This window comes from Wyeomyia smithii, chromosome 3, assembly GCF_029784165.1.
Source record: "Wyeomyia smithii strain HCP4-BCI-WySm-NY-G18 chromosome 3, ASM2978416v1, whole genome shotgun sequence".
Classification (NCBI taxonomy): Eukaryota; Metazoa; Arthropoda; class Insecta; order Diptera; family Culicidae; genus Wyeomyia; species Wyeomyia smithii.
In genome coordinates, this window is record NC_073696.1 from 253,155,734 (window position 1) to 253,182,205 (window position 26,472).

A 26,472-nucleotide genomic window follows, 5' to 3' on the forward strand; every position below is an offset into this window, starting at 1 on the left:
ATATAAAAAACTACTTAAGCAACGCTGAGAAAAAAATTCAACGTTGATTTCTATTCGGATCTTAATGACTTACTGCAGCAGGTGTTTATGGAAGCATGAAACTCAATTCAAACACGTTCATATTTTTTCTAACTGATTAATATGAACTGAACCTACTAACTGAGTCATTGTGATATCACAGCAAGAAAATAGACCGTGCGTATGAAATAGCAAATTTATTTTTGTTCTCTGTTTTATTTTTGTAATAAAAGCTAAGTCAACTAACCACTAAATAATAATAAACACATGTTAACATTACTCCTAACTGTAAAAAACAGGTCGTTCACTCCGCCAAACGCTTTGCGGTAGGTCCGTCTAGTGCACAGCAGAGTGAGAACGGATTTTTTTCTCTTCAATTATTGCGTTTCCAAAAGATCGCCGGCAGATCATTGATTATTACACATTATTAACTATTCAAGTGATGTGATTTCTTAATTCTACTATGTACAACAATAACCGAACCCACGACAATTCAGCTAAACGCATTGCACTCGAGGTACCTGAAAACTTAACAATTGCGTGGCGGTGTCTGGAATAAAGATCCATTTGATTACCCTGATCGATGCAAAACGAAGACGCCACAGAGGGGTTTCATATTGATCCGTTTATTAGATGGCTCTGCTGTTCGACGTCTGGCTATTCTAATGTAGTATATCACGATCACGATTCGATCACCATTTTCGACATGCGTTTTACAAATTGTCTGCCAATCTCAGTGGTATTTTATCAGTCAATTTATACTTTCTCTTTGAAGTTTTTATTAGCATATAAACCTTCGCTGAGCAAACTTATGTGTGATAACTAACAACAAATAAAAGGTACTTTTACAGAGCTAAATGATTGCTTACATCCATTTAGACAGTTTAGTGCTAGTAGTTTTTTGTTTGTTAATTTCTTATGAATATACAAATAATAAGGGAGACTTCCTGATGTTGTTCTAAACGTCCGTTTATTAGTTTCCTGATCCATTCCGTCTGACTTTTGTTTTCTGCTACTGAAATCGTAGTCTCTCTCGCTCGCCTTCGCATGCAAATTAATTTAATTTGTGGACACAATCAGTCTTTTGGTTTCTATCATTTTTCATTCGTTACTAGGGTTTGTGATTTGTTTTTATTGTTCGCTGTGCAGTACAGGTGTGCGTGTATTTGTGTGTGACCTAATTTTTCATATACAATTGTTTCCTGTATGTTTGCTTTAAATCTTACTAGTTTCATTCTTTTCCATTTAAAAAAACCCTTTTTCTGACTATTCATTGGAAGGTTAACTCCGTTTTCTTTCCTGTCATGGCATACTAGTGCGCGCGGCACGAGTCTATCACACGGTGCTGACCGAGATAAAAAAATCTGTGGTTAAAACGAACAATAAATAATAAATAGTACAACCGGTGCTCCTGGCTAGGACCCGCTTGCTGCTGACTGACTACTAGTAGGCCATGCTTCATTGACAATACAATCGTACTTTTCAATCGAAATTCCCTAACATCTTCCGTCTCCCGTTTGCTCACTACTGTAGCAGAGTAGGCGTTCCTTCGTCGCTCTTTTACCTGACATAAATAGGTTAGGCTAATGTACTTCAACACAAAGCGTTAAATAGGTATGGTTCTAAAACTGCTTTAAAAAAGTATCGAAAAACAAACATTCTTCAACCCTCATCGGACACAGAGAATAGTACGAACAAACTGTATATTACGGCTTGCTTCCCACGAAAGTGTGCGTGCGTGTTTGTATGTGTAAGTGTATAATTTTCAGTATTCACAATTAATGAGAGTTAGAGAAAAAAAAATCTGTCCAAAGGTCCATCTTCAACCATGCACATTCTGACCGAGCAGCATTTCTCGCAGGCTAAGCAAATTCGACAGCAAATCGTCACCGTCGGAACGTTCCCGGATAAAGTATTGTCGACCGGTGTCCCGCGGAGTGCTGCAGCTTCGCACCGGCTTCTGCAGGGAACGGGTAAACTCGTCCCCACAGGAGCTCAGATGAATAGTACTGTGACGACGCATGCTTCCGTTGATAGCGTTCAGTGTTAGGTTGGTGTTAGCACGTTTCGGCGATACGATCGGAACCTTTGACGGGGTGCCGCCAGTGGTGCGGGGCAAAGGCGATAGGTCCGGATCGAACGAACCGTCCACCGAGTCGCTCTGCGGAGGAGTGACCTCCGGCTTCGGTGTCTCCGTAAGGTTTCCGATTGGGTTATCCGAAGGTTGCTGTTTTGCTGTGATAGTTTGAGCTGGAGCTAGTTCCGATTGCTGGGTCTTCTTCAGGATACCAGGTAAACTGTAAAGCAAATAGAAAGACAAAAAAAAATGTTTAAAGAAATCTTTTGCTTTTTTTTACGTTTAACACAGAATGTCACCATGTAGGGATTTTCGAGGCAGTGCGATACCCAATGAATTAAAGCGAGTGCGCCAATGTACAAAAAAAACGCAAACTATGTATTTAAACTGCATCTCTTAAAAAAAGGTCTGATAATAAAATGATCAGATTCATCCGAGTTTTTTTCGCAGGTAAATTGCAAACGGCTGATCGGACAAGAATTATTTTGAAAGCCTAAAGTATTTTCCAAACATCGATAACATTTAGGGATTAGATAATCAGCATATTATCTAATCAGTTCCGAAAAAAATTTCGAAACCGATCACAATCATGTAATAAAAAATTTATCTAATCATGGTCGTCAAAAACAATCGCTTAAACTTGCAACGTCTTGTTGATAACTGTTGAAAAATGCAATCATCTATATCGAGCGCTCTCGCAAAAGCTAGTCGTGCGAAAATAGAGTCAACATCCTTATCTAAACTGTTTTGGTGATACTTTTTTAATACCACACGAAAGCGGTCCCACGCCTACAGAGCGATATCGCTAACACCTGATACAAGTTAAGTAATATTTATCTGATACATCACCCGATCAATTGAGTCACTCATGCGCCGAGTTGGAGTGACAGCTAGCGGCGCAGTAGGCTAAAACAATCGCGAGGATATCCGATCGGCCAGTCTGCGGAGCACGTTGTGTTACGTATATTAACCGCATAGCACTGCAACAGTCGATACTGATAGAACGGCAAAAAATCTTTGAAAAACCTGTTTCTATACCGGGGCGCCAACACGCTTGACTGAGTTCATTCGTATCTGCTCGAATTGAACCCCATTCGCATTCATGACGATCGTGCGCGCGTATCTCGATGAGAGCAAACGACAACGGAACTTGCGTGAAGTATTCGCAAAGGTCACCTCAGGAATTGCGAAAGGGAAGCGAATCTCGCGCGCCTGCCTGGAAGGTGTGATTGACCGGACTAATGTCGCTCGTATTCGTGTAGGTTCAGCTCTATGAAGCAGGTTATAATGACCTATTTTTTGTAATCATGCAGCTTAAAAATTATTTTTCCAACTGTTGCTTTGATTCGAAGTTATCGCACTACTCTCGGCTGTCAAACACTTCAAATAACGCAAGACTAGAACAAACCGATCGATTTATATCGAAACAACGACCGACCGTCTGGTCTAGTCTTAAACAGTAAAACTTACACAGGTGTCGAATTAGGGTACCCAAGCCACCAAATACCGTGTGGGTTTCGTTAGTGGTTAGTGTGGTTCGGTTCCATAGGATTTTAACTACGGTATGGAACATAGAATGAACGACTCAAAATAGGTTTTGTTTTCCAATTGTTCGAAAAAGGCCAATAGCTACTAGGTTAAGTGTGTGTCTTTTGTGGTAGTTTAATTTACCTTCCTATCTATTAGAGTGCTAGTCCGGGTCCGAATGGGGTTGCTCGCTGGTTAGTAAGTGAGCGGTATTAATATTTTTTGTTTTTCGCCGGTGAAGTGATGAAGACTTACTCCGTACGAGTGGAATGATCAGGATGGTTATTCGTTATGATCGAGGAAAATTGCAATAGGAATGTAATGAGATGCTATGGATTCATTCTATAGAGAGAGAGAGCAATGGTGTTACCTTCTTGCACTTTAGTTGTAGTATTCCGCGACCGTTACCTCTCGATCGATGATGATTTTGTGTTTGTTTTTTTTTATAGATAGGAAGATCGATCTGTTAAGAACTTTAGCTTTTTTTGTTTGGATTTTTTCTCTGTTCTGGCAATTACCGTTTTGTACACACTTAACACTGTACCTTTTGTTTTGTCTTGGACTCTCAATAAATGCCACCGTTCTAAGACTAATTGGTTACAATTTGGTAGAATTGTGAAACGGTTTTAGTGATTTTTGTTTCGCGAACGAGCAGAGAAAAGCGCATGAAGATGCACCCTTGATTGCTGCATTTTAGTCTGCTTGCTTTTGATTGTTGAGTCGGGCTTAGAGTAGCATTCGATTGAAAGTGTTGAAGCGTGTGCAAAAATTTACCAATAGGGTCCACTATGGTTCTCTGCGGTCATATGGCGCCACGTGTCCAGTTCGACCGTCGGATCCACGTACGACGTGGTCGAGTCTATGCTAGTGGTGTTGGAACTGAAACCGTTAGTGCTGTTGTTTGTACTGCTGGTGTGAGAGGTACTGTTGATGTTGCCGCCATTGTTCACTCGATCCCTGAAGGCATTGTGCGTCGGGAAGAAGATGCTGGACTCCTGGCGTGGCATTACCCGGTTGGTCAGAGAGTAGTTGTGACCCTGTTCGAAGAAAATGGAAGACGCACAGAGAGTCGCTTTTAATAACTAGAGGAATTTTCAACCAACGGATTGCTTACATTGTTATTGTCCCAGAACTCGCCGATGTCGCATCGGTAGCAGACACAGAACTCAATCCGCCTGGACTTAGGAGGAAGAGTGATTTTGAAGGAGAACGTATCGTGTACCATGTAGGCTGATGCAATGCCGGTTCCAACCTGGGGAAACAATAAAATATTCAAAATAATTTCGGATTCTGAGTCGACCCTTCAAACTTCAAGTGGAGCCTACTCACCACGGTATATGTGCAGTAGGTGTCCTCATGCGTTTTCCACCCATCGCAGGACGATCTGACGACAACTTCTTTGTTGTAGCTAACGTTTTTCACCTTCACCGTGCCGACAATCAGATGCTCCGTCTCTTTGATGATCACGTTTTCCAGCGAGACATTGTGATCCTCAACTTTTTGACGGAACTCCAGATAGGCACTGGCTGGCTGTCGGAAATCCACGACCCACTGTTCCTGTGGGACCGGGCTGATCATGCCCTGGGTTACGTGGGCCAGAAATTGCAGACTCCACACCGGAGGCATGTAGGAAGGTTCCTTCATCACGCGTACCTGTGTCAACTGACCGCCCTGGTCATCGGCAAAGACAACCTTTTTCTTGTTTCGAATTTTATCGTGGATGTCGGTTGGGCTGTGCAGGTCGATGGTGCGTTCCTCCTCCGGTGTGAGGTCTTCCACCCGGACTACCAGACAGGATCGTTTGGGTGAGGCCGGCATTTTGGTACTTAGTGGACTGAATGGTGTCGGCTGACGGCGCAAAGGCGGTGGCGTGAGCTGCAGTGATGCTGGTCGGCAGTAGCTACGGGTTTGGGGGATGACGGCGGAACCGTATCGACTGAATGGTGACCCGCTGTCGGTTTGGCTCGCGATGTAGTCGGCTAGCGAGTGACTGTAGATCGGCGGACTTTGCGATACCAGCATCTCGGCGAGGGCTGGCATTCACGAACCGGTATCGGACGGGTGGACGGGTGAAATTTTCACTGAAAAAGAAGGAAAAAAATATTATTAATTTAACTATACACATTCATTCACAACAGATTTCGTTCACATTTAGCAACTGAGAGCAAGTCCTACTTGTAGGAGTACGCGACCGATAATGCTGCGCGGCGGAATATCTGCTGAATGTTTTATTGTTTTTGTTTGGGTTCATACACTTATAAATATAAAACCACCGTCAACCGGGCGCATTGAAGCTCCTTGATTGGCGCCAAACGTGAGAAAAATTTTCCATTAGTTTCGAAGCAAACTAGAAACCTCCTGCTCTGGCACAGATTTATTTTTTCTCATCCCAAGCTCATTCCTAAATTCAAATTAGAACCCACACGGCAAGCAGTAACAGACTGAGCGGTTCCATCGCTTGCTTGGTGTGTTGTTAGTTTGTAACTAGAAGGTCATCAACCAGCTGATGAGATGAGGTTACTCGGTAGAAGATGAATGCAATCGTTCGGTTAGTCTACTTAGCTTTCATTTTCGAGCAGGAAAGACATGAGGTCGCAGCATGCAAAGGTGCTCTAAATAAGATTCTAAAGAACAGACTAAACCATGTGTTTTATTTTGAAAACGTGCGTCACGCAAACTCAGGTTAGGTTCATTTTTCTTAGCCAGCTTCGACCGTCACTGGACGCGGTCAGCAAAGCAGCATCGAGTTCGGTAATTCGGTAACGATTTCTCGAAAACACGATTATTTTAGATTTTATTTACTCGAAAAGACAATGTTCTGCAGAAGTCATCTGCAGCAGCGAAAAACAGTTAAGAAGAGCTTCATATTAATCACTTCGATTGACGCAAGTTGGGATATTTTCGGGATTGTCTGGCTACGAATAGAAGCGCAAAATAAGATCACGAATTATTGCGGCAGCGTGTGACAGCGTTGGCACAGCGACCCGCTGTTTGTTTTGCAACTTTAAAAAAGAATATGGCGATGAAAACACCTTTCTTTTGGGGGGTGGGTCCAGCAGTGGCGAGTAGCTGAGGGCATGGCATGGAGGCACGATCTTGATTTCATTTTGCTTTTATTTGTTAATTTGTGAAGTGTTATGGAAGATGCAGCTTCTTAGTCTTCTTTGTTGTCATACATTGCGCAGCTGGCAATCGGTTATAAATAGTCAAGAAAACCGCATTAGTGACCGCAGCAAACAGCTTCCAAAAAAGATGATTTATTTTGATGGTTTTGGTGCTAAGAGAGCTAAGCAGATGACCGCGAAGCCGGAACGGTCGAACTACACGTAAATTGCATTTAAATGAAATAACAGTAGCATTGCCGAGCCAGACACTATGTGGTGGATTTGAGGTTCAGGGAGGGGTGTTACTTCCGGCTTACAGTAGAATAAAGGAAAACGATACTGAGCAGCTTTTGGCGGAGGAAGTCACAACACGTCTTTTTTTTTTGACTGCACTAAAAAAAGTTCCGATTTGATACGAGCGATGCAATACAATGAGTAATTCTGTTATGGCACATGCAATTGACGCTTGATAACTGGCGTCATTTTGACGTTTTATTCGAGTGTGTTATCATTGTTATTAATACATTTCGCTAGCTTTTGGTCCTCCGGAGGGAGAATATAATGAGGGCACTTCTGCGAAGTAGGCTGAGAATTGATACGGTGAATATCGTTTCGGAAGTTGAAAGTGCGGTGCTGCACTTTTTTGTGGCGCCGCTTATCAGACATTTATTGGTCTAGAGTAAAAAAAACTCGGGACCAATCAATAATTGGTTTTGAGCTGCGGGAATTGCTGATGACCTCCGCCGTCAGAATTGCGTACTTTCTTCGCTCGTTATGGATTTATCAACAACAGAAAGAGTAAGTGGCGTGACTAACTCCGGCCATGAAATAAGTTTCTTCCGAGTTCGCTTCTAATTAGAGCCCTTTAAAGCGAGTCACTTGACCTGATCAGGGCCGTAATGCCTCTCCATCCTGTATCAGTTGAAATGAAAGCGAGGTGTGACTGCACGTAGCTAGAGCAAATCCCACTAGTCTGTTATTGTATAGCATCCATTGAAACTGTCCTACTGGGCCGTTACACGAAACAGTAATTCTGACGTCTAGTTCTAAGAATGCCAGTTTAGTGTTGTTACGCACGAATAATTCAAACAGACACGTGAGTATGACCGCCTTACAGAAAATAGGTTAAGAGGAATTCAAATTTATTACTATTGCCTGGGAGCATCTTCAAGTGAGTACATACACCTAAAAATATAGGAATGTCTTCAAGTACCGCATTTCAGACGCGGTATTGGCTGCCAGAACCACTGCGGTCTCAATGTTATCATCCCGTTAATAGTTTCTCTTTCAATGCACTAAGTGCCTCCAAAGGTCTCACAGGGCGCCTACGAGTACAACAATCAGAACAGTCATCCAGAAGGTCGAAGATGAAACCCGTCTCGTTCCGAGTGTATTCTTTCTCTACTACAACTTCATTCAAGCTGCACTATCAATTAGATGATGATGCACACGGTATAGTGGTAGCGTAACTGATGACTGTCAGTATGTCAAACAGAGACTGGATGCGCAAGCTGTAACGTACGTCATAGCTTGGGGCAATAAAAAAAATCGATTAGCTCAACAGTGATCTTGTTTGGTGCCCGCTTACGTTGAAAATATTTTTATTGTTTTCGGCATTAAAACATGTTTTGGATGTTCCACTTCGCGAACAATAATGTGCGCAAACTGGAATACAGTTAAGCTTGCTTCGTTTAGAATCTGGAACAAATGAATTAGCTCTATCTCAAAGTTGGTTTGACTTAGTAAACATGTCAAGTAGTTAAAGTGGAGGTATATTATTGTACTGTCAAAGAAAAATATAACAAAATTAATATAATTTTCTGCACGGGAGAACTTGTTTTTTTTAGTAAATTCCTTGCTAGATCCTTAGTTTTCGTGCAAGTATTGTTATTATCATCATATTTATTGGCGATATGCCGATCCGAGAGTTCTGGGTTTACCTTGATTGCCCTCAAGTTCCTTCAAACTTCGTATCGAGATGAAACTGAAATGCAAAAAGTTTCCAAACCAATAGCTGTCAAAATAATTCAGATCCGACCACTGGGGGCGCTGCTCTACAACTGATAACAGTTCCGGATTCTAAATAAGGAAAACTTTAGGTTCAAAAATTGCATGACGAGTTTTGAACCGGTCCCTAAACTGATTTGCAAAACCCAAAAAAGGCCCATGACTTGTCTCTATGTTTAATAATTTTCATTTGGTTCATTTTGGTATTCTTGATTTTTCATTTTTTCTTTCTTTTTCGCTTATAGTTTCACGTCAGCTAGTTCTCATTTTTGATTATTTTTTTAACCATAGAGACCTAATTTTGACCCAACTTTCTTCCACCCATATTTTTTTGGGAATCGACACATTTCACACATACGGAGTTTCTTGACTTTGCATGATATTTTTGTTAATTTTGATAATTCTTTTGTGGGAGTATTTTGTTGTTGTAATTGTTGTATCATATCTTTGTTAAAACGAAACAATCTCTTTATAGAACCTTTTTTTTTCTCAAGAAATATGCACATGCGTGAATTTGTGCACACGCTTCCTGTATAATACACATTCAAAACATGTGTTAATAAAAGTATTCATTATGCTCTAAGAGGGTGCTAATATTGCCCCACACACTGACTAATTTCTACTTTTTGAAGCATGAATATACAGGGTGTCACCGTGGAAGTGATACACACATTTTAGTGTCTCTTTTCGCAACAGGAGGCCTACCCTGTTGAACAGCTGTGTTTGTTTTGGTTGTGACATATGTTTAAACTGGTACGGTTGTCCCTAAACGGAAACCGGATAAAAAAGGGGTGTGCAGCCTGCAGCGGTGAATAAAGCGGTTAAAGAACGTATCCGGCGAAATCCAGCCCCGTCGGCAAGAAAAATGACTCGTGAAAAGAACATGAATCATAATACTATGCAAAAAATAATCAAAAGCGACCTTGGACGCGGAGCTTTCAAGAAACAAAAGACTTACGGATTATCTCGCAAAAATATAGCAGACAGGGTTGCCAGATTACTACTTAAGACGCTATTCACATTTTTTTTTTCGAATGAAAAATTGTTTACATTGGAGGCTGTTTTGAACAAGCAGAATGATCGTGTGTACGGAGTCTTCGTGCTATTCCAGCCGACAATAGGAGTGGAACGATTCCAGAATGCTTAAGCTGTGACGGTTTGCGGATCAATATCCAACAGAGGAAAGTTGCCCATGATATCATTGACAGGGATGTGAAAATTATAAAGAGTATTATCTAAAATACGTCATTAAAGACCATTAACTGCCTTGTGCCAAGAAATTATTTGGAGAAAAAAGGTTCTGCTTTTAACAAAATTCAGTGCCAGCAGAAGTGGTGCAACGCAAAATTTACCGTGCTATATCAGCCCCTCTGAATGACCCGCATCCTATCCCTATCCTAATTTAATCCATTGGACTTCAGCATTTGAGGGAAAAGCTGGATGATTTGTGAACATTGTGTTTCTAATTACTGATAGTACATTTGAGTTTTGCGCTTATGATATTTCAAAATTTTTGTAATTTTGGATCTTTAAATTAGCATTCAAGTTAGGGCGCTCATTATGCCTCTATTCTCGCTATATTGTCAATTGTTTTTGCATGTTTTTGTTAAAATTCAATGAATGTAAATCTTTAAACCTCTGGACCTGCTGCCGAAATGATTCGATACACGAGTAGTTACTTTATGGGCCAGCTAACAACGTTGCCAGTTTTGTTTCGAAGTCCACGAACGTTTTGATAGTAAAATAATGAAAATAGCATTCCACCGACGAAGGCCCGCCTGGCTATTCCGAAAATACAGTTTTTATTATAACATTGTCGCTCAATATAATAAACGCATCGGATTGCAACCATGCATTCTGCCTGCGGTGATCGACCGCACTTGTGATTGTAGGTACTTAGTAAAACTCTTCAGTGCACTGTTCTTTTCCCTTTCAGCAGCGGCTTTGAAAATATCTTTCGTTAAATAGATAAATAAATCCGCCAGGATAAACAGACGTCAGCAGACTATCAATCAGAGACCAGTTGCGCGATGCGTCCGAGCGAGAGACTCACACAAGGCATCGGGGGTTTCAAAGGAAGAAACCTCGTATGTACGCTCGAATTTCCAGGTCACCGGCGAGGGGATTGTTTATATACACACACGGTAATCAAGATTTAAGTGAGATAAAGTTGTCAACTCGTGTCGGTGTACTGCAAATGTGACGTGAATGTGCGCTGCAGACCCCGCCATCCAGAGGGAAACAAAGTATGCTCTTGTTAAGCTGGAAAGTCGCGATTGTTGCGAGTGTATTCCAATGTCACCTGCGATTGATAAATTGTATCACAAGTCGCAGTGGAACGGGAAAGCATTAGCAACTTGCAGAGCTGGATCCAGTTTATGTGCACACCGCATTGTTTAAATTTGGCCATTGGTTGATTGCAGAACGATGCAAATAAATGTCAGCCAACGGCGCGTGGCCGAATAGAAAAGATCCGGGATCACACATTGGTGCCTATAAAAGATGATTGACTAAACAATTTATGTTGACTTGGCAACAATTGCTGTGTGGCTCGAAACGAAAAAAAGTGTTTTTATTTTGTTTCAAATAATCCCCGATTGCCGTAAACACTGAGTGGGAGGTGTTTTGTTTATTGAAAGATGAGTACCTTTGATAACCTATAAGGCTGATCCTGATTTTGGAGTTAGCGGAAATTGGACGTTATAGATTAAAACTCAGATTGGCGACCACCAGACTCGTCTTTTATTTCTCGTTTAGAACCAAATATGATGCATACACATACACAGGGTTTCCCGTTTTATTAGGCTGCAGTGTTGGAAACAAGGGCGCCTAATCTGTCCACGTGGATTGCAACTGTGACAAAGTGCCGATCACGCTCGAATGGCATGATCCCAAAGCATGCAGGCAGGCAGTCGAATCGCAACACACTTGGAGGCCAAGAGGCGCTCATCTTGATTACAGATGCATCGACAGTTCGAGTTCTAAATTTAAATACGACGAAGTGCAGCGTTCGAAGTGTTGATAACTTTTTTTTCTCTCTTCAAGTCACTTCTTATTGCTTTCTAATCATTTGCCGACAACAACATAACAAACGCAGTTCTGTCAATTCGAGATTGGCAAACCGACTTGCCCCCTAAGAGCTCTGAAAAATTCGCGAAAACAATGACATAAATCGTGCTTTAAAATTAAAGCATTGGTCATTTGAATAAATTTAAACGAATAAAAACGAGTTACTCACTCGGGTTTTCGGCTGCCCTCTCATCTTCACATTCTCTCGAAAGCATCGCTGCACCCACGAAGCGCCGCTAGGCCAGTGCCACCGCAAAAGTAGGCGGGAATTTTAATTATAGCACGCCGCTTCTGCTGCTGCAGTGCTTCATCGCCATCACCATCGCAGAGGCCTTTCCGTTTCGCGAAGAAAGGCTGTGAACGGAGGTGACCAATTATTATCGATGGCTGTCCGCTATTAATCGAAGCAAGAGTTATTGGTCTCCTGTAGGGTATTATATCGCGTTACGCGCACTCCACAGCCCGATAAAGTGAGATTATAATTACGGATGTGTCGCAAATCGTGCCTCCCAACCGGTCCGAGTATGATTAATCGCAGTAATTTTCATGTAAATCTATTTTTTCAGGCGAAATTGATTAATTTTTGACACAAGCGTAACAATTTCCTAGGTTGGAATAAGAGGATTTTTGTTTTGCTTTCCAAGAGACCGAAAGAACGGATGACTTCTATTCAGCTAAACAAACATTCCCAACTTTCATTCGCCGTGCATGCGGCACAGCTCAATCCAAGATTACTGGTTATCTAATTTTAGAAACTAATAAGCTGTATCATCAGTTGTATTTCCAATTAATTTCCTTCCTTATAAGAGCTTAAGCTTGAAGCGTTTCACATTAGCAGACCGCAGTCTCTGGGACGGTGCTTGAAACTGGATCGCCATTAGCGCGGCTCTCATAGGCGGCGCAGTCGAACGTCGAGCGTTATGGATGGTGATAAAAATGTGTAAATTTCCTTTGGAAACCTGATCGCAGCGAAAAACCCTTTCAGTTACAACATAAACTGAAATATGCATCTTAGATCTCACAAATGCACGACAAATTTCCTATCCTACGGTCATCAATGGGTCATAGAAACACTGAAACCAAATACTAAACTGAGATCACATCGGCCGAATAGAAGAGGCTAGCTGGAAGTAAAAGGAGAAGTTATCGAAAAACGAAAACCAAACGCAGCGACAACCAGCCTCTTCTGTGTAGCAGGTTCTGGTCCGTACCGGTCGACTGCCGTGCCGGCTGTAGTTTTGGAAGTGGTTCGAAAAGAAAACTACGAAAATATGTAAACGCCTCCGCCGGCGCGACGATCACGCAGTCCAGGCGTGATGGCAGTCGTCTAAGCGGGTTTGTCAACTATCGGAGGCACCACGCACTGACGGTATGATGGCTTGCCTAGCTGTACGGGGACCGGTCAGCGGTGCATAGCTCGCATCGCCTGGCTACCGAAAGCTTGCTTAAACAAAAATTGCAATGAGCCACGAATGCCATTTAGATAAGAATTTTCTTGTGTTCGACTCACAAGTGTTACTCTCTCTACCTCGGGCTGAGAAAAGTGTTTGTTTGTGTGTGCGTGGCTATGCTCGATGCACTTACAGACCGATTAAAACTGTCTGTCTGTCTGTTTGAGCCATAAATAGATTAAGTGTTCACCTATCAGGAAAGCCACACTTGGATTGCTACCAGCTGAGCTGACTTTCGTTGACCCTCAGCGCGCGAGACAGATCACCACTGATGGCGTTTTAGTGTGCACTTTTGAAGAACTGAGGCAGACGTTTGAAAGGGCAAATTATTGCGTTCATCTTTCCTTTTTGGCAATCCACAGAACTTTTCATTGTACCGTAATCTTTATTAGAAGACATACTATTTTAGGAATGTACAACCGTGTGCGTAGGGCACGCGACCTAGACTGAGGCGCCACCGATCATCCCTTGAACACGTACTTGACGAGTGATTCCCACTCTGCTCAAACCGGTGCACGGTAGTAAAACTTCGAAAGAGCAATCCTGTAAACTACTCTGGACGAGTTTTGCGCTTGTAGCTGCACCAATTGACGTCAACCAACTGGTTAAGGCATCTCAAAATTTGACTAGCAATGCCGGAAGTAACCCCGATCCCGTTAGCAATGATCCAGAATACTTGACATACTTTCCGTGGTGTTTTTTGGGCAACCTGCGAGAAGCTGATAAGAGGACCAAAATCAATGCGAGTACCGCCGAGCGTTTAGAAACGGTTCACTAACCTGCCGCGTTATCGCTTATCGCAGGTCAGAGTGGTAAGAACGGTCTGCTGCGAGTCTGCTGAATTGCCGTCAATGTAGCGTACATTCAGTGTAAACCGTTGATATATTTTCAAATAATAAATGACCTTCTCCTAGAAGAGTGTAGTCAGCTGATTATCAGCCGAACAAACAGGACATGGCTCAAAAAAGAAAGATTGTATAATTGTAAAAGATTGTGTGCTAGTGGGGGGACACGCGATCAGTTTATCGTTAGCAAGCCTGGCTGGGGGTGTGACCAACCACAGCTCGGCACGAGGATAACACCAGCAGAGCACGTGTTGCAACCGAGGCGACAAAAATTCAGGCCCGCGAGACATCCACGTGTCTGTATTTTGGCAGCGACATCGTAGTAATTAGTAATTTGTAGTTACGTAATTTACGGTAACCGTTTGTATGTTTGTTGTATCATAGAGTACTTCCGACACTACTAGGGCTAATTTTGAACCTTCTCTGGTGCGCGGCCAATATTGTGTGTTTATTAATAGAGCTGGCGGCTCTGTGATCGAAGCTAAAAACTGATTGTGTGTAAACACGGTAGAACTTTGAATGATGCTATTTTTCTGCTAGGAAAACTTGCCAGTGATGAGCTGTTTACAAACTATCTTTAGATCAGTTGTACAGTTTCTCGAAATTAACATTGTCACGAGATTTATTCTCTAGAATATTCGATTATTGAAGATGCGTGTTCAGTAAAATTATTGGAGTAAACTATTAGCGTAAAATCATTATGAGCAATCGCAACTGCGATATATCACAGCAACTTGTTTTCGCATTATGTGTGGAATTTGGAAACAAACTTGTCTGTTTAATAAATCGCATTCAACGCTGATTTCGAAGTTCTCGTGTTTTCAAAACAAAACAAATGATACGGATTTCGAAACTTACACCAATTTTCCAAAAAAGTTGGTTTTTAAGGGATATGTTGTTAATCATTTTTTCCAAATTTATTCAGAGTGTCTCATGAATTTTCAAAATCAAATTCACTAACTTTGTGAGAACAGGATAGTATGGTGTAGAATCGTACGTGTCATGTGCCGTTTTGAATTAATGCAATGTTGCTTTCATCACACAGATCCTGAACACTAATATCTTAATCGATAGGTTGAGTTTTTCCCAAAATTTTGGTATAATAATTGGCATATCTTTGCAAATGGGTTGTAAAGCTATCTCAATTCTCGATCAACTAGATTAATTGAGAGAATTCGTTATCGATATTGTTTTTGGGCACATTTTGCATGTTGAAGGATAAGTACAACGATACACCGTGCCCCAGTGCTGAGTCGAGAAAATTTCCAGCTCGAAAAGATCCTCGACCTGATCGGGAATCGAACCCGACATCACAACCGTGTAGGAGAGCTACCCGACCGACATCGCTAACCACAGAACCACGGGGACCATATCCTCTAATTAGAACCGCCCTTCTATCAAGTTCTCACATTTTATCCCAGTTTCATGCGTACGAATGTACGAAAAATAAATCTCATCTCGTTTTGGCAGCAGATACCAAGAGTGCAACTGTGTTGCAGATTGTCGATGGGCGACTGGAGAAAAATTCTTTTCGTGCTGACGTTAATTGATGACAGACATTAGTATAAAGCATAAGTATATTCCGCCGTGATGTCAAACTATGGTGCTTATTACGGGAGTCACTTCACGGTGATATCAAAGTGAAGTGAACAAAATCCTATTACGGGACTCACGTAAGTGAGAAAAACGTCGCAAAGTGACATCTGCCGCGGAAGCTGGGTTATTATGAGTGTCATATGAGTGAAGTGAAAACGGAAAAAGCGACGTTTCGCGTGGAATTATTTCACGACCATTTTGAACGGTGAAATGATTCCACGAAGATGCTATAAGTTTTAAAGTTGATTGATTTGTGATCTAATGGTAAATATTGGATTTATTCTTCAGTAACGAAACGAATTAGAATTTGATCCGTGCCTTAACCCTCTAGTGCCCAGTGCCGTTTTGAGACGGCCTCAGTCACACCTCTAAAAAGCTTCAATCAATACTTAAAAAATGTTTCAAAAGTTCCATAGTGATTTTTTCGAAGTCCGTCTTAAAATTAACTTGGGCACTAGAGGGTTAAAGCGATAAAATTTTCATTTTTTTGCCCGATGAAAAAAAATGCAAACTAGTTCAGGAAATTTTCGATACCGAAAAAAAATTTTTTTTGATGCCGAATGTCTTAGAAATGCAGAACACGTCAAGATCTGGTGTTATTTAAAAAAACGAGAAAACGACTTCCTGGGACTTGGAAATTTTTGAGCTGAGAAACAATGTCATCTCACTTGTCCCATTCCCAATTTCACTTCACTGTCAATCTCACTCATCAATCTCTTGGTGATTTTTGTCACCTCACTTGAGGTAGAATCGGGAATAGGTCTAGAAAAGTGAAGTGAGCGTGAGAGTGAAATATATTTCATCGTGAAGTGACTCCCGTAATAAGCACCTATAACAGTCTTTTTTAGGGACTTAGATCCTTTTTGATGAAATGTTGTGATTTTTTTTCAACTATTCAGCATTGTTAGCTGAATATGCTGAGCTTTCCTGTTTGAAATCCAATTAGTTTCGTATATCGAATTGTGGTGTAATGAACATCACACTACTGTGCATCTGCAGCGGCATCTAAACGCAGTTGTAGTTTGATAAAAATTATTCATTAAGCTCTTCCAAATAGATGTAATAACCTTGAAAAAGGCCGATTGATGCAATTCAGCTTTTGTATAAAATTCAGTTATATGATTTATGCGTTAACGTCAACCGCACTGACATAATATAGAAGGATTCGCCTTTATTTCAAGGTTTCTCATTTTCTTATTTGCGCAAAACGCGCAAAAATTTTATTTCGTATGTAGGAATACAAGTGTACGAAAAATAAATCTTGTTTCATTCTGTTCCTGATGTTTATTTTAGAACTACTTCTTAGCAAACCGTCCTTATTTCGAGCTCACACAATTTGTCCCAGTTCTGCAATACGAATGTACAGAAAAGGAATCTTATTTCGTTTGAGCATACAGCCGAGCCGGACCGATAGACCTCTCACAATCGCAACAATATAAAGCACGCGTAAATTCCAGAATCCGCGTAAAAAACCGCGTAAATTCCGGAATCCGCGTAAAAAACCCGCGTAAATTCTGCAATCCAAGTGAAGAGAAACCAGAATCCGCGTAAAAAAAACTACCGCGTAAATCCCGGAATCCGCATAAAAAACCCGCGTAAATTCCAGAATCCGCGTAAAAAAACGCGTAAATTCCGGAATCCGCGTAAAACAAAACCGCGTAAAAAGCGAACTTGATCTATTGGCATTTTCTTCATAGCCGCAGTGTATTTTCCTTTCAATGCACCGGTGAGCGGAAAAATCATTTCAAGGGAGATTTAAAAAGGATTACGAGAAATGAATGTAAATTTTAAACCATGAGTGATTTTAATGCAAAACATCGGACTTGGAATAATGCTCAAAAGAATTCCAATAGAAAAATGTTGTTTACCGATTTCTTTCGTAAGGAATCTATCTACAATTGATTTGGTACTAACAAATCTAAGTCATTCATGGAGTGATTCATCAACCCATGCTGATGTTGAAACTATTTTAAATTGCACTAGTTCTGTGTGCATTTATCACAAGAATAATTGGGATGAATATCGATCCACGATAAAAGAAAACTTGAATTATGATATTATTTTACAAAATACAGTCCTTAAAGATGTTGGCCGCATTTTTTCTTCGAATGAACAGAAAGGTCAAAAACTTGCTCAGCAGTTCAAGAGTGTTCATAGTTTCAGTTCGAATGTAGTGCTTTCTATTAGGATTAAAGAATCACAAAAGTATAATTAGATCACCACTTGATGATTTCTTTCTGTAGAGGTACTGGAAACAAGCTCGAATGGAGTACGATAAAGAACTTCAGCCAAGAAAAACATGAAAGCAGATAAATACAAAATAAATTCCCGAAAACTCTTTCACTTTTATTTTCTTCATCTATAATTTATTTGACACGGCACAAATACAATTTAATGTTTAACGGCGCAAATTATATCTGGTAGCTTACTTTCTAAAGTATCTTAATAACTAAAAGCATATTTTTTAACCTCGCTGCCGACTACGAGCTGAAACTAAATCTAACTTAAAACTAGAATGTTTTGCATTAAAAGCACTGGTTTGTTGTTTGATGGTTCTGGTGTATTGCATAGAGGTGCCTTGGGCCCAATAATTTAACTTCTGATCTTCCTGATTTACTACCGGGATGTAAAAAACTCTGTTTTGTGACGACGAAAGCATTACTGTACAAAAAAATCCTTCGTGTCATATGCAATCGGCGGACTTTTTGGCAGTCTAAATATATTTTCTTCATACTTGCAGAAATGGATGATTTCTCCTAACGTATCCGAATTAAATGTTTTTCCTCATAAGCCAAGAGGTTCATTTCTCAAATCCACCAATACGTAATCAAGTTGCTAAAATGAACGGTGTGATTTAAAATTGATCTGTTCAAGTTAAACATATAGAAATCTTACTTTCAAGGATCACACAATCGAACCAACAATTGTATGTTGTTTATTTTAAGTTTGCATTTCAATTACAAACCAATAAGAATTTGCGATAAAGTCGAGCGTAAACGCCAACCGATCATGTCGTACTTGATATTTAATCTGAAGGCAAATAGGTCAATGTGAATTTGTGAAATGCCACATGATTGTGCAGATCAGACGTACTGTTTTTGCCAGCCGATCAAATTCGAAATCATGGCGTGCAAAGAGTGGCACCAATGAAACAGAATCGCTGACTTTTGCTGGTGCATTTATTTTTTGTTACCTCGTAATAATTAATGCATTTGCAGGAGAAAAGTCTTACCTAATAACGATTTCAAAGACCTTTCGATTTTTCTAGCTTACCTGTGGGATAGAAGAAAAGAAAGACAACAATTAGAATCACCATCTTATCAAGCAGGTATTTGTATTATAGTCGCTAGCGACTTGCTTTTGATAAAGTAGCACTCGCACAGTCGCACGCCACTCAGTCGAACATTAGTCATCAACTACTCGGAACTCGTCCGCTTCAAGCTCGCCTTAACACGTCGTCAACTCCGGGTTTTTTTTCTAAATCATATTACTCGATAAGCGAGCATCCGGGGCAAGGCATTAGCTGGCTCATCGCGTTATCAGTCGCGAAGACCAAAGAACTCACTTTACAACATTGTAACCATCCATATCCAATCAACGAACGAACCGGTGGGTAATCTGCAGACGGTGGCCTAACAACCTCCCAGGATGTATTCCCCGACGGAGCAATTATATCAACCTTTTCGATCTTCACCTAGGCATGACACGCAGTGGGTCCCTACAACATGAACTATGCATAACGAATCTCGGCTGGTCCGCGCAAATGGAACATAAACCCGCTACAGGAGAAAGGTTTAATGAAGAAAAATGCTGGTAGGCGGGAGATCGCTTGGAGCTTGCAGCTATCCCACGCCGTCTCCCGAGAGCCAACTTGTTCCACACGCATGCGCCTGGAAATTAGGTGTGTGTAAATGAAATATTAATAAATTGCATTACCCGGTCTGCAAGCCTCTGGTCTGGTATGCCAGCATAGAAAAGCCCATGCACGGGTGCTCGCCCACGTTTTGGAAGTCGATAAATTTTGCCGGCCTCGCCGCCGAGTGCCGCCGGTCGCTTATGCAGATTGGCACGCAGATCAGTACACGATCGGAATGGTCGGTCGTATAAAATTGCAGCATAAATTCAATCCCGCGCACAGCTCGCCCTATGCTGACGGCAAATGAGCAAAGGCGATGATTTATGCTGCGATTATGAAGCCGACCTCGTGTCGCTGCAGTCAGTTTACACCGGAGTCTGTGGCTTGTAGACATAAGTTGTGCATCCAATTGGCTTGAAGAACAGAGGCGTTCAATATGTCGTGGGGGTCACCGTAAAGTGGAACCAATTCCGGTTGATGAGACAAGTTTTCTTACTGAAAATACCGGTCTACTTGGCCACGTATTATGATTACACGGCGAACCGTCTACACGTACTTTTTTTAATAAGCGTTAACAGTGCCAATTCACCAAGAAAGTCACCTTGCACTATCGACTGATTGGCTTCAAGTCGCGAAAGGATGAACGATCACGAAAGCAAACAAGAAGCAATCCAATTACCGGCAACAACACAGAGTGATAACCAACTGCGAACAGCCGACCTCAACTGAATTTCCCTTTTTTTCGAGCGAAACCTGTTCCGAGAAACCAAATGTCGCTGCGTATCTCCAACGCAAAGTGCCGCCCAGAAAATAGCCTGCTTGTGGTGCCAAAAGTACCGCCCGAGGGAAGCAAAGACGCCAACGATACAACAAATTGCCACTTTGTTGGTTGGTCTCTTCAAATTGGTCAGCGGGAGCCGGGCTCAAAATAAACACAGCATTGCCAGATCTGTTGAAAAAATTAAGACACAACAAACATTTTTTTTTCATGCTGTCCCAACTGATTGCTAACAATACCACAACGACTGTGTGCTGAAGGTTCCGTAGAGGTGAAATGTGTTCGGTATGGAATAAGACAGCATCACTTGGTCCTATACCTGGCGACGCAAATTTGTATTAAGTGGAGTATGCTTTCCAAACAGTTTCCATAACGAATATATTGAATGGTTAGAGGGCGTTCTTTACTATTCATAATGCAAAACAGTTGGTGTTAGGCTCCATTTCGCTAACTGTTTCATAATGATGTTTTTTTATTAGTTGGTTGTCAAAAAGAAATATTTTAAAAAGAAACTTTGTATTTTGAAGGGTGTGTTCCAATAGCTTCAAACCATCTATCTGAAAAAATGAAGTTCTCGACCAGCGACAATCAAATTCTCTGCTGTTTATCGCAATAATTCTGATCGGTTTTCAACTGAATCGACAGTAAATGAATTAGGGAAAAAGGGTCTTAAGAATGTGTGTTGTATTAAAATATTGATTTTTTGTAAGACAAGTGTGTGCTTGATTCTCGGCCGTTAGGTGAAAATTTAAGTAAATTTAGTCGAAAATGTATTTAAAGATATGCAGTCAATGAACGACCTTTACTTTGTTGATTTTTTTTAACATTTCGTGTCTTAGCTGTTTTGTCTTGTTGTTGTAAAAAAGTACAGCTAAAGCACATCATAACACATCGGTTATGTGTCGGCCTTTCCGGATTGCAATAATACTCACACTAAAAATGAAGAATCGTTTCGTTTCCATACCAACTGTGGTAACAAGGATGTTATATGGGCGCTAATTGACATCCAGTTACAAATAAAAATTTGACGAGCGACTACTGGGATAAAGAAGTTGATGCAGAGGGCGGTTTATTCTGTAACCCACTAAAAAATTATTCGATAAATTCTACGAATTGACAAGCAGACGGGGCGGTACATATGTGACCGTCCTTGATAAGCCTAAAAATTTAAAACAAGATAGTTCAGTCTCCTGTAGCTATGCGATAAACGTCGCTTTGTGGTAATTGTTCCGTTATATTACACCCAATTTCTGATCACGTAACACGACGAGAAATCATCGTCGCTAGGTGCACCCATCATCGAATTCAAAGCGGCTGGTTTCTACAAAATTTCGACAGTGCTGTCGTCACGCTGCAGCTCGTACCTACGGACAACGCGAGGGAAGTCGATCACGCACCAATCGCATGATGGGTTACTGAGCGAACAAGCAAACGTATGGAGAGCAAAAAAAAAAAAACAAGAAATGCCGAATATAATAAACGACATGACGGTTGCTGCCGTTGTCGGCCAATTCTGACGGCGATCTTCGAGACAAACATTTGCTATGGGTGCATATACTTAGCCTAATAGTAAATGAGAGGAAACTTCAAATAAAGAGAGTGAATCGTCATAGCTTGGCGAATCTGTTTAGTTCCGAGTTTTCGGGTATTTCAGATAGTCGTTGAGAATGATAAGCTTATCGTTTACATTCTACGATTTACGTTCGATACGTCACTATCAAATGTTTGTCGCTTTGGTCGTTATCTGTGTTGACTTAGTTGTTGTGCGCTTTTGTTTAGCGTTTGCGTTCTTGTCTCTTCTTTTTTCTTATCAAATCCTAACCATACCCACTGTTGTTAGGCAAAAGCTAGCGTCCCAAATTAACTCTAAGCATGCGGTGAAATAGCGTTTGCAGTTCTGTTAAGCACCCCCAGCGTTTGTTTAGAGATTGTACCTGTTTGTTGGCCATAACTACTCGGTTGAATAAATCAATAACTCGTTGCTCATCTGCCAAAACGAAGGTTCATCAGGTTTGTCATCTCTTATAAAATATAATAACAACTACATAAACGTGTCAACCTATATCGCGAAAATACTCACGCTTACCATAACCCGCGTCCTTGCGTTTTGAACGGTCAAGGTGTACTTTGTTTATAAATAAAATGGCTCATAGTATGAAGTATTGTGGTATGCGTATAAAACAAAATACTATCGTACTACTACCGTCTCTTGTCATCCGCACGTACATTTTATAGCTTCTAGGCATCCCAACCAGAATATAGATTGTACGACCCGATGCCATGGTAAGTTGATTCAGGGGTGATCCCGTCATTGAATGAAAATGAAACCTTGTGCACCCCTTCCGAGAATTGGTGCGAACATTGCGGTAAAAAAACTATACCGCCATCGATGGAGGCGCATGGTTCTAAGCGTTTGTTTACATCAGAGGGAAAATCTATGCAGACCGACTTGCGCCTCTCGGTAGGTACACTGCGTCGTCTGTAGTCTCGTGAATGTGCGTTGAGTCGCGTGAGTGACGTGTTTTTTTGCGATGAAGGAAGTGTGTTGCAAATTATAGAAGGAAAAAATCCGCGCAATCCGCGATGGTGACGACATAGGTTGCAAAGGTTGCTCGTGTCAATTGCACGATTCTGAAGACGTACACAACGAGCGGGACGCGCATTACGTTGAGGCAAGAGTTCGACTAGCTCTAGGTGGCGCGGGAGCGCAACGTAAATCAGCAGGTGTGTCAACGACTTGCGGGACCTTGCTTCGAGTCGTTCCGGTTTGTAGAGTCGCGAATAAGTAAGCGGACGATTACAGCTGCAACAGATCAGCTCAAACCGTTAGAAAGTCATTCAAATAGGTCGTAAGTACGTATCCAGTTTGGCAAATCCAGAGCACTGCTTTCTCCCAACAGAAAGGAACTAAAAATTCCTTTTACAAAAAAAAAAAGCCTTGAAACGGGCTTAGTTGAGCAGTAAAATGTAATATGTCAGCGGGGAATTAAAGCGATGTTTATTTAGATTCGACTGATAATGCTTACGAGCCTAGGAGAGTTAATGTTTATCGCAAAAAATACAATGAAAAGTGCAACAAAATTTAAACGTAAGCTTTACTGGAGGTCTGGAACTTTTGTTTCTTGCGCGACTGCAAACAAAACCGAAATATTGCATGCATTTCTTATCGGAAATGCAGACTGTTGGGCGATAAGAAAATACACCATCATAAAAGTTTACTTGGAGTAAAAACGTCCAAACGCCGCGAAAATGACGGTGGTTGTTTTTTATGTTTGAGATTCTGTGCTGGAAGTCTGAATGCAATAAATAAGAAGCTGCTGCTCGAAGTATTTTTCTCGAACATTCGCCGATGCAAGTGACGTTGCTAGGGCGTTGTCACCAATAATCAACTAATGTTTGCATTTATTTATTTTACGATTACGACTCGACCAAATCTAAAACGCAACACAAATCAATTAGACGTTTACGAATCAGGCGATTAATAAATGGCACGTGTATTTGAGTCATTCTTTCTGGATTTCAAGGCATGACCTTTTGAAGTAGAATACTTCTCTCAGGAAGTTCGGCTACATAGGGATGTGAAATGAAAATCTAAAACCGAAAAAAGTGAAAAATATGTCCAATTTCAAATGCTAATAAATCGGTTAGTATTCGATGGATTTCCTTCATTCTTGCAGCAATAGATTGGAAAATCTTCTAAGATTCTTCCCAAAATAAGATAATTGTATTGTTATTCACACTATTGTACTATTGAAAATAGTTAAGCCTTGTCAAAACGAAAAATTCGATCTGATTGGTCGTTATATGCTTGCTTCCCAAGCACGGTCGACAGGATCATATACCTTGCAATTGAAAACATGCTATTTGGCCTATATAAGAGCCTGCTTCAGCCGGAGCCGCTCATAATAGTTCTAGACAGCGACAACAGCAGTTGTCTTTCCTTAGCAGCAGCACTAGCCCTGTGGTTGGTCACCACGTCTCAGGAGCAGCCGGTTTTTCTCAGCGTGTGTCGCCAGACAGCCATTATTTCCCCCGTGTTGGGGCAGCATGATGATTGCCATCAGGAAATCTAATTTCGGAAATCAAAATGCCTTTTTAAGGCAAATAAACAAGTCATTGAAAGTTAATAATTTTTGTCAACGCAAGCAAGCATTCTGTGTTGCATCCTAGCAATTCAAATTTGGTTCGCTAATTATGGCAGAGGCCTAATGGGAAAGTTGTATCATTTTGTTCAGAAGAATATTATTGTCGGTAATATTACAGAGATGCGATTGCGTAAATCCGATTTTGAATTGAACAATTGTTCTTTTGAGAACAAATAAAACACTTATTTGAAGAGTAAATAGCTTTTGGTACCAATAGCAGTATAGTGACAGCCTCAGCGGTAGATGCAGATGCAGCCGGTACCTCCCTGAGGCCGATGTAAAGGTAAATGGGAGCAGCACGGCGAAACAGTTCGGGTTATGCTTAGACGCACGTCATTTTTCGTTGTTGACATTCCCCACATGAAACGACGCGCTTTCGTATGATAGCGGTGGTATTAGCGGTAGATGCATTTGCCAACAAGCCGTGTATAGTTTTCAATGTGAAAACACCTTTCTCACTGTGTTGACCGTGCGCCTTAGTCCTCACTATCAAGGTAACACAAAGATGTAAGATAAACACTACATCCTATGATAAATTGAACAATTGTCCTTATAAGGACAACAAATGAATTAATGAAGATTTAATTTTGAATTAGAATACTTCTCTCAGGAAGTTCGGCTACATAGGGATGTGAAATGAAAATCTAAAACTGAAAAAAGTGAGAAAAATTTCAAATGCTAATAAATCGGTTAGTTTTCGATGGATTTCCTTCGTTTTTGCAGCAATCGATTAGAAAATCTTCTAAGATTCCTACCAAATGCATGAAATTGCAATTTTATCATTCGAACTATTGTACTATTGCAAACTCAAGCCCTGTCAAAACACAAAATTCGACCTCTGATTGGTAGTTATACCGCGCTTTCCCAAGCACGGTCGGCAGAGTTATGGACCTAGTAAATTGGGAATGCATCATTTGGCCTATATAAGAGCTTCATCAGATAATAAACAAACATTTCATCGGATATTAAATTGAACAACTGAAATTTGAAGAACACAAATGATTATTTGAAGAGTTAATATTTTCTCGTTTTGCGCTATAATCCAAAGTTAATTATCTTCATCTACATGCATACTCTGATTATTATTACGTGTTTGCGTCGCTTAGTGTTTGGCTACGGTCATGCAGAACGCAAATAACGGCGCGATGCGATTCGGCAAGACGAAATCTGTTGAAATGTATAGCTCTACTTCGCCTTGAAAAGAGCTGTACGTTTCACCACGGTAAGGCGAATCGCATCGCGCCGGCATTCGCGTTCTGCATAACCGTAGCCTTTGTTCCGTTCCCGTTTAATGATGTCGTATTAAATGTGCATATTACAATTCGGCAGCACTTCAACGTCTCATTTGCACAAAATTCAAAAATATTCAATGAACTTCATTAAAAATATCAGACAAAAAGAAATTACAATACTGCCAACTGACACGCAATCAGCCGGGTTATCTTTCTTGTAAAAGTATTCTACTTCAACCTTGCGGTCGTGGCTTTGCATACAACCTTCTTGTGATTTTGTTTGTTTGTTGGTTTTCTACATTAAAGTCTACATTAAATTACTACATTAAAACGACAGATTCAATGCATAATCGTGATCGATTGTCGGTTCAAAATGTGTTTCAGAATTTCTAGAAAACCAAATTCCTAAATACTTCTTACGGAAGAGTCTATAAACCAATGCTTGATTACAAGAATTTCAACAAAATCCTAAGTTGAGTGCTCCGTTCTAAGCAGTCTACCGTGGTACGCTAACGTCGGACTGAACCTTCAAACAGCAGGAGAGACTTGATCCCTCATTTGGGTACACATGTGCTTTATGTTGATATAAACTTTAAGGAGTGATTTGTTAATTACGTAAACACTCAACGGTCATTCAATTTCAACGTGGACTAATTCATATGTAACTTATTGTCGAATTTTAATAATCAAATGTAGCTTCATTTGCTCATCACTGAAATTCATAGACAATTTATTGTTACTGAAATGTTGTTGGTAAAAAAATTTTT

The 26,472-nt window shown here is 40.8% G+C and overlaps 1 protein-coding gene across 1 annotated transcript in view; it reads right to left on the minus strand.

Annotated features, from left to right (window-relative positions):
- Positions 1 to 200: 200 nt before the first annotated feature.
- Positions 201 to 26,472, minus strand: part of LOC129729778 (protein phosphatase 1 regulatory subunit 3C-B) — a 32,093-nt gene continuing 5,821 nt past the window's right edge. Inside the window, exons 2-5 of the mRNA XM_055688597.1 lie at positions 4,952 to 5,703; positions 4,737 to 4,874; positions 4,397 to 4,659; positions 201 to 2,315 (exon numbers count right to left, since the gene is read on the minus strand). Coding sequence (XP_055544572.1) covers positions 1,841 to 2,315; positions 4,397 to 4,659; positions 4,737 to 4,874; positions 4,952 to 5,662 — 1,587 coding nt within the window. The 5' untranslated portion in view covers positions 5,663 to 5,703 and the 3' untranslated portion in view covers positions 201 to 1,840. The remainder of the gene's footprint in view (positions 2,316 to 4,396; positions 4,660 to 4,736; positions 4,875 to 4,951; positions 5,704 to 26,472) is intronic.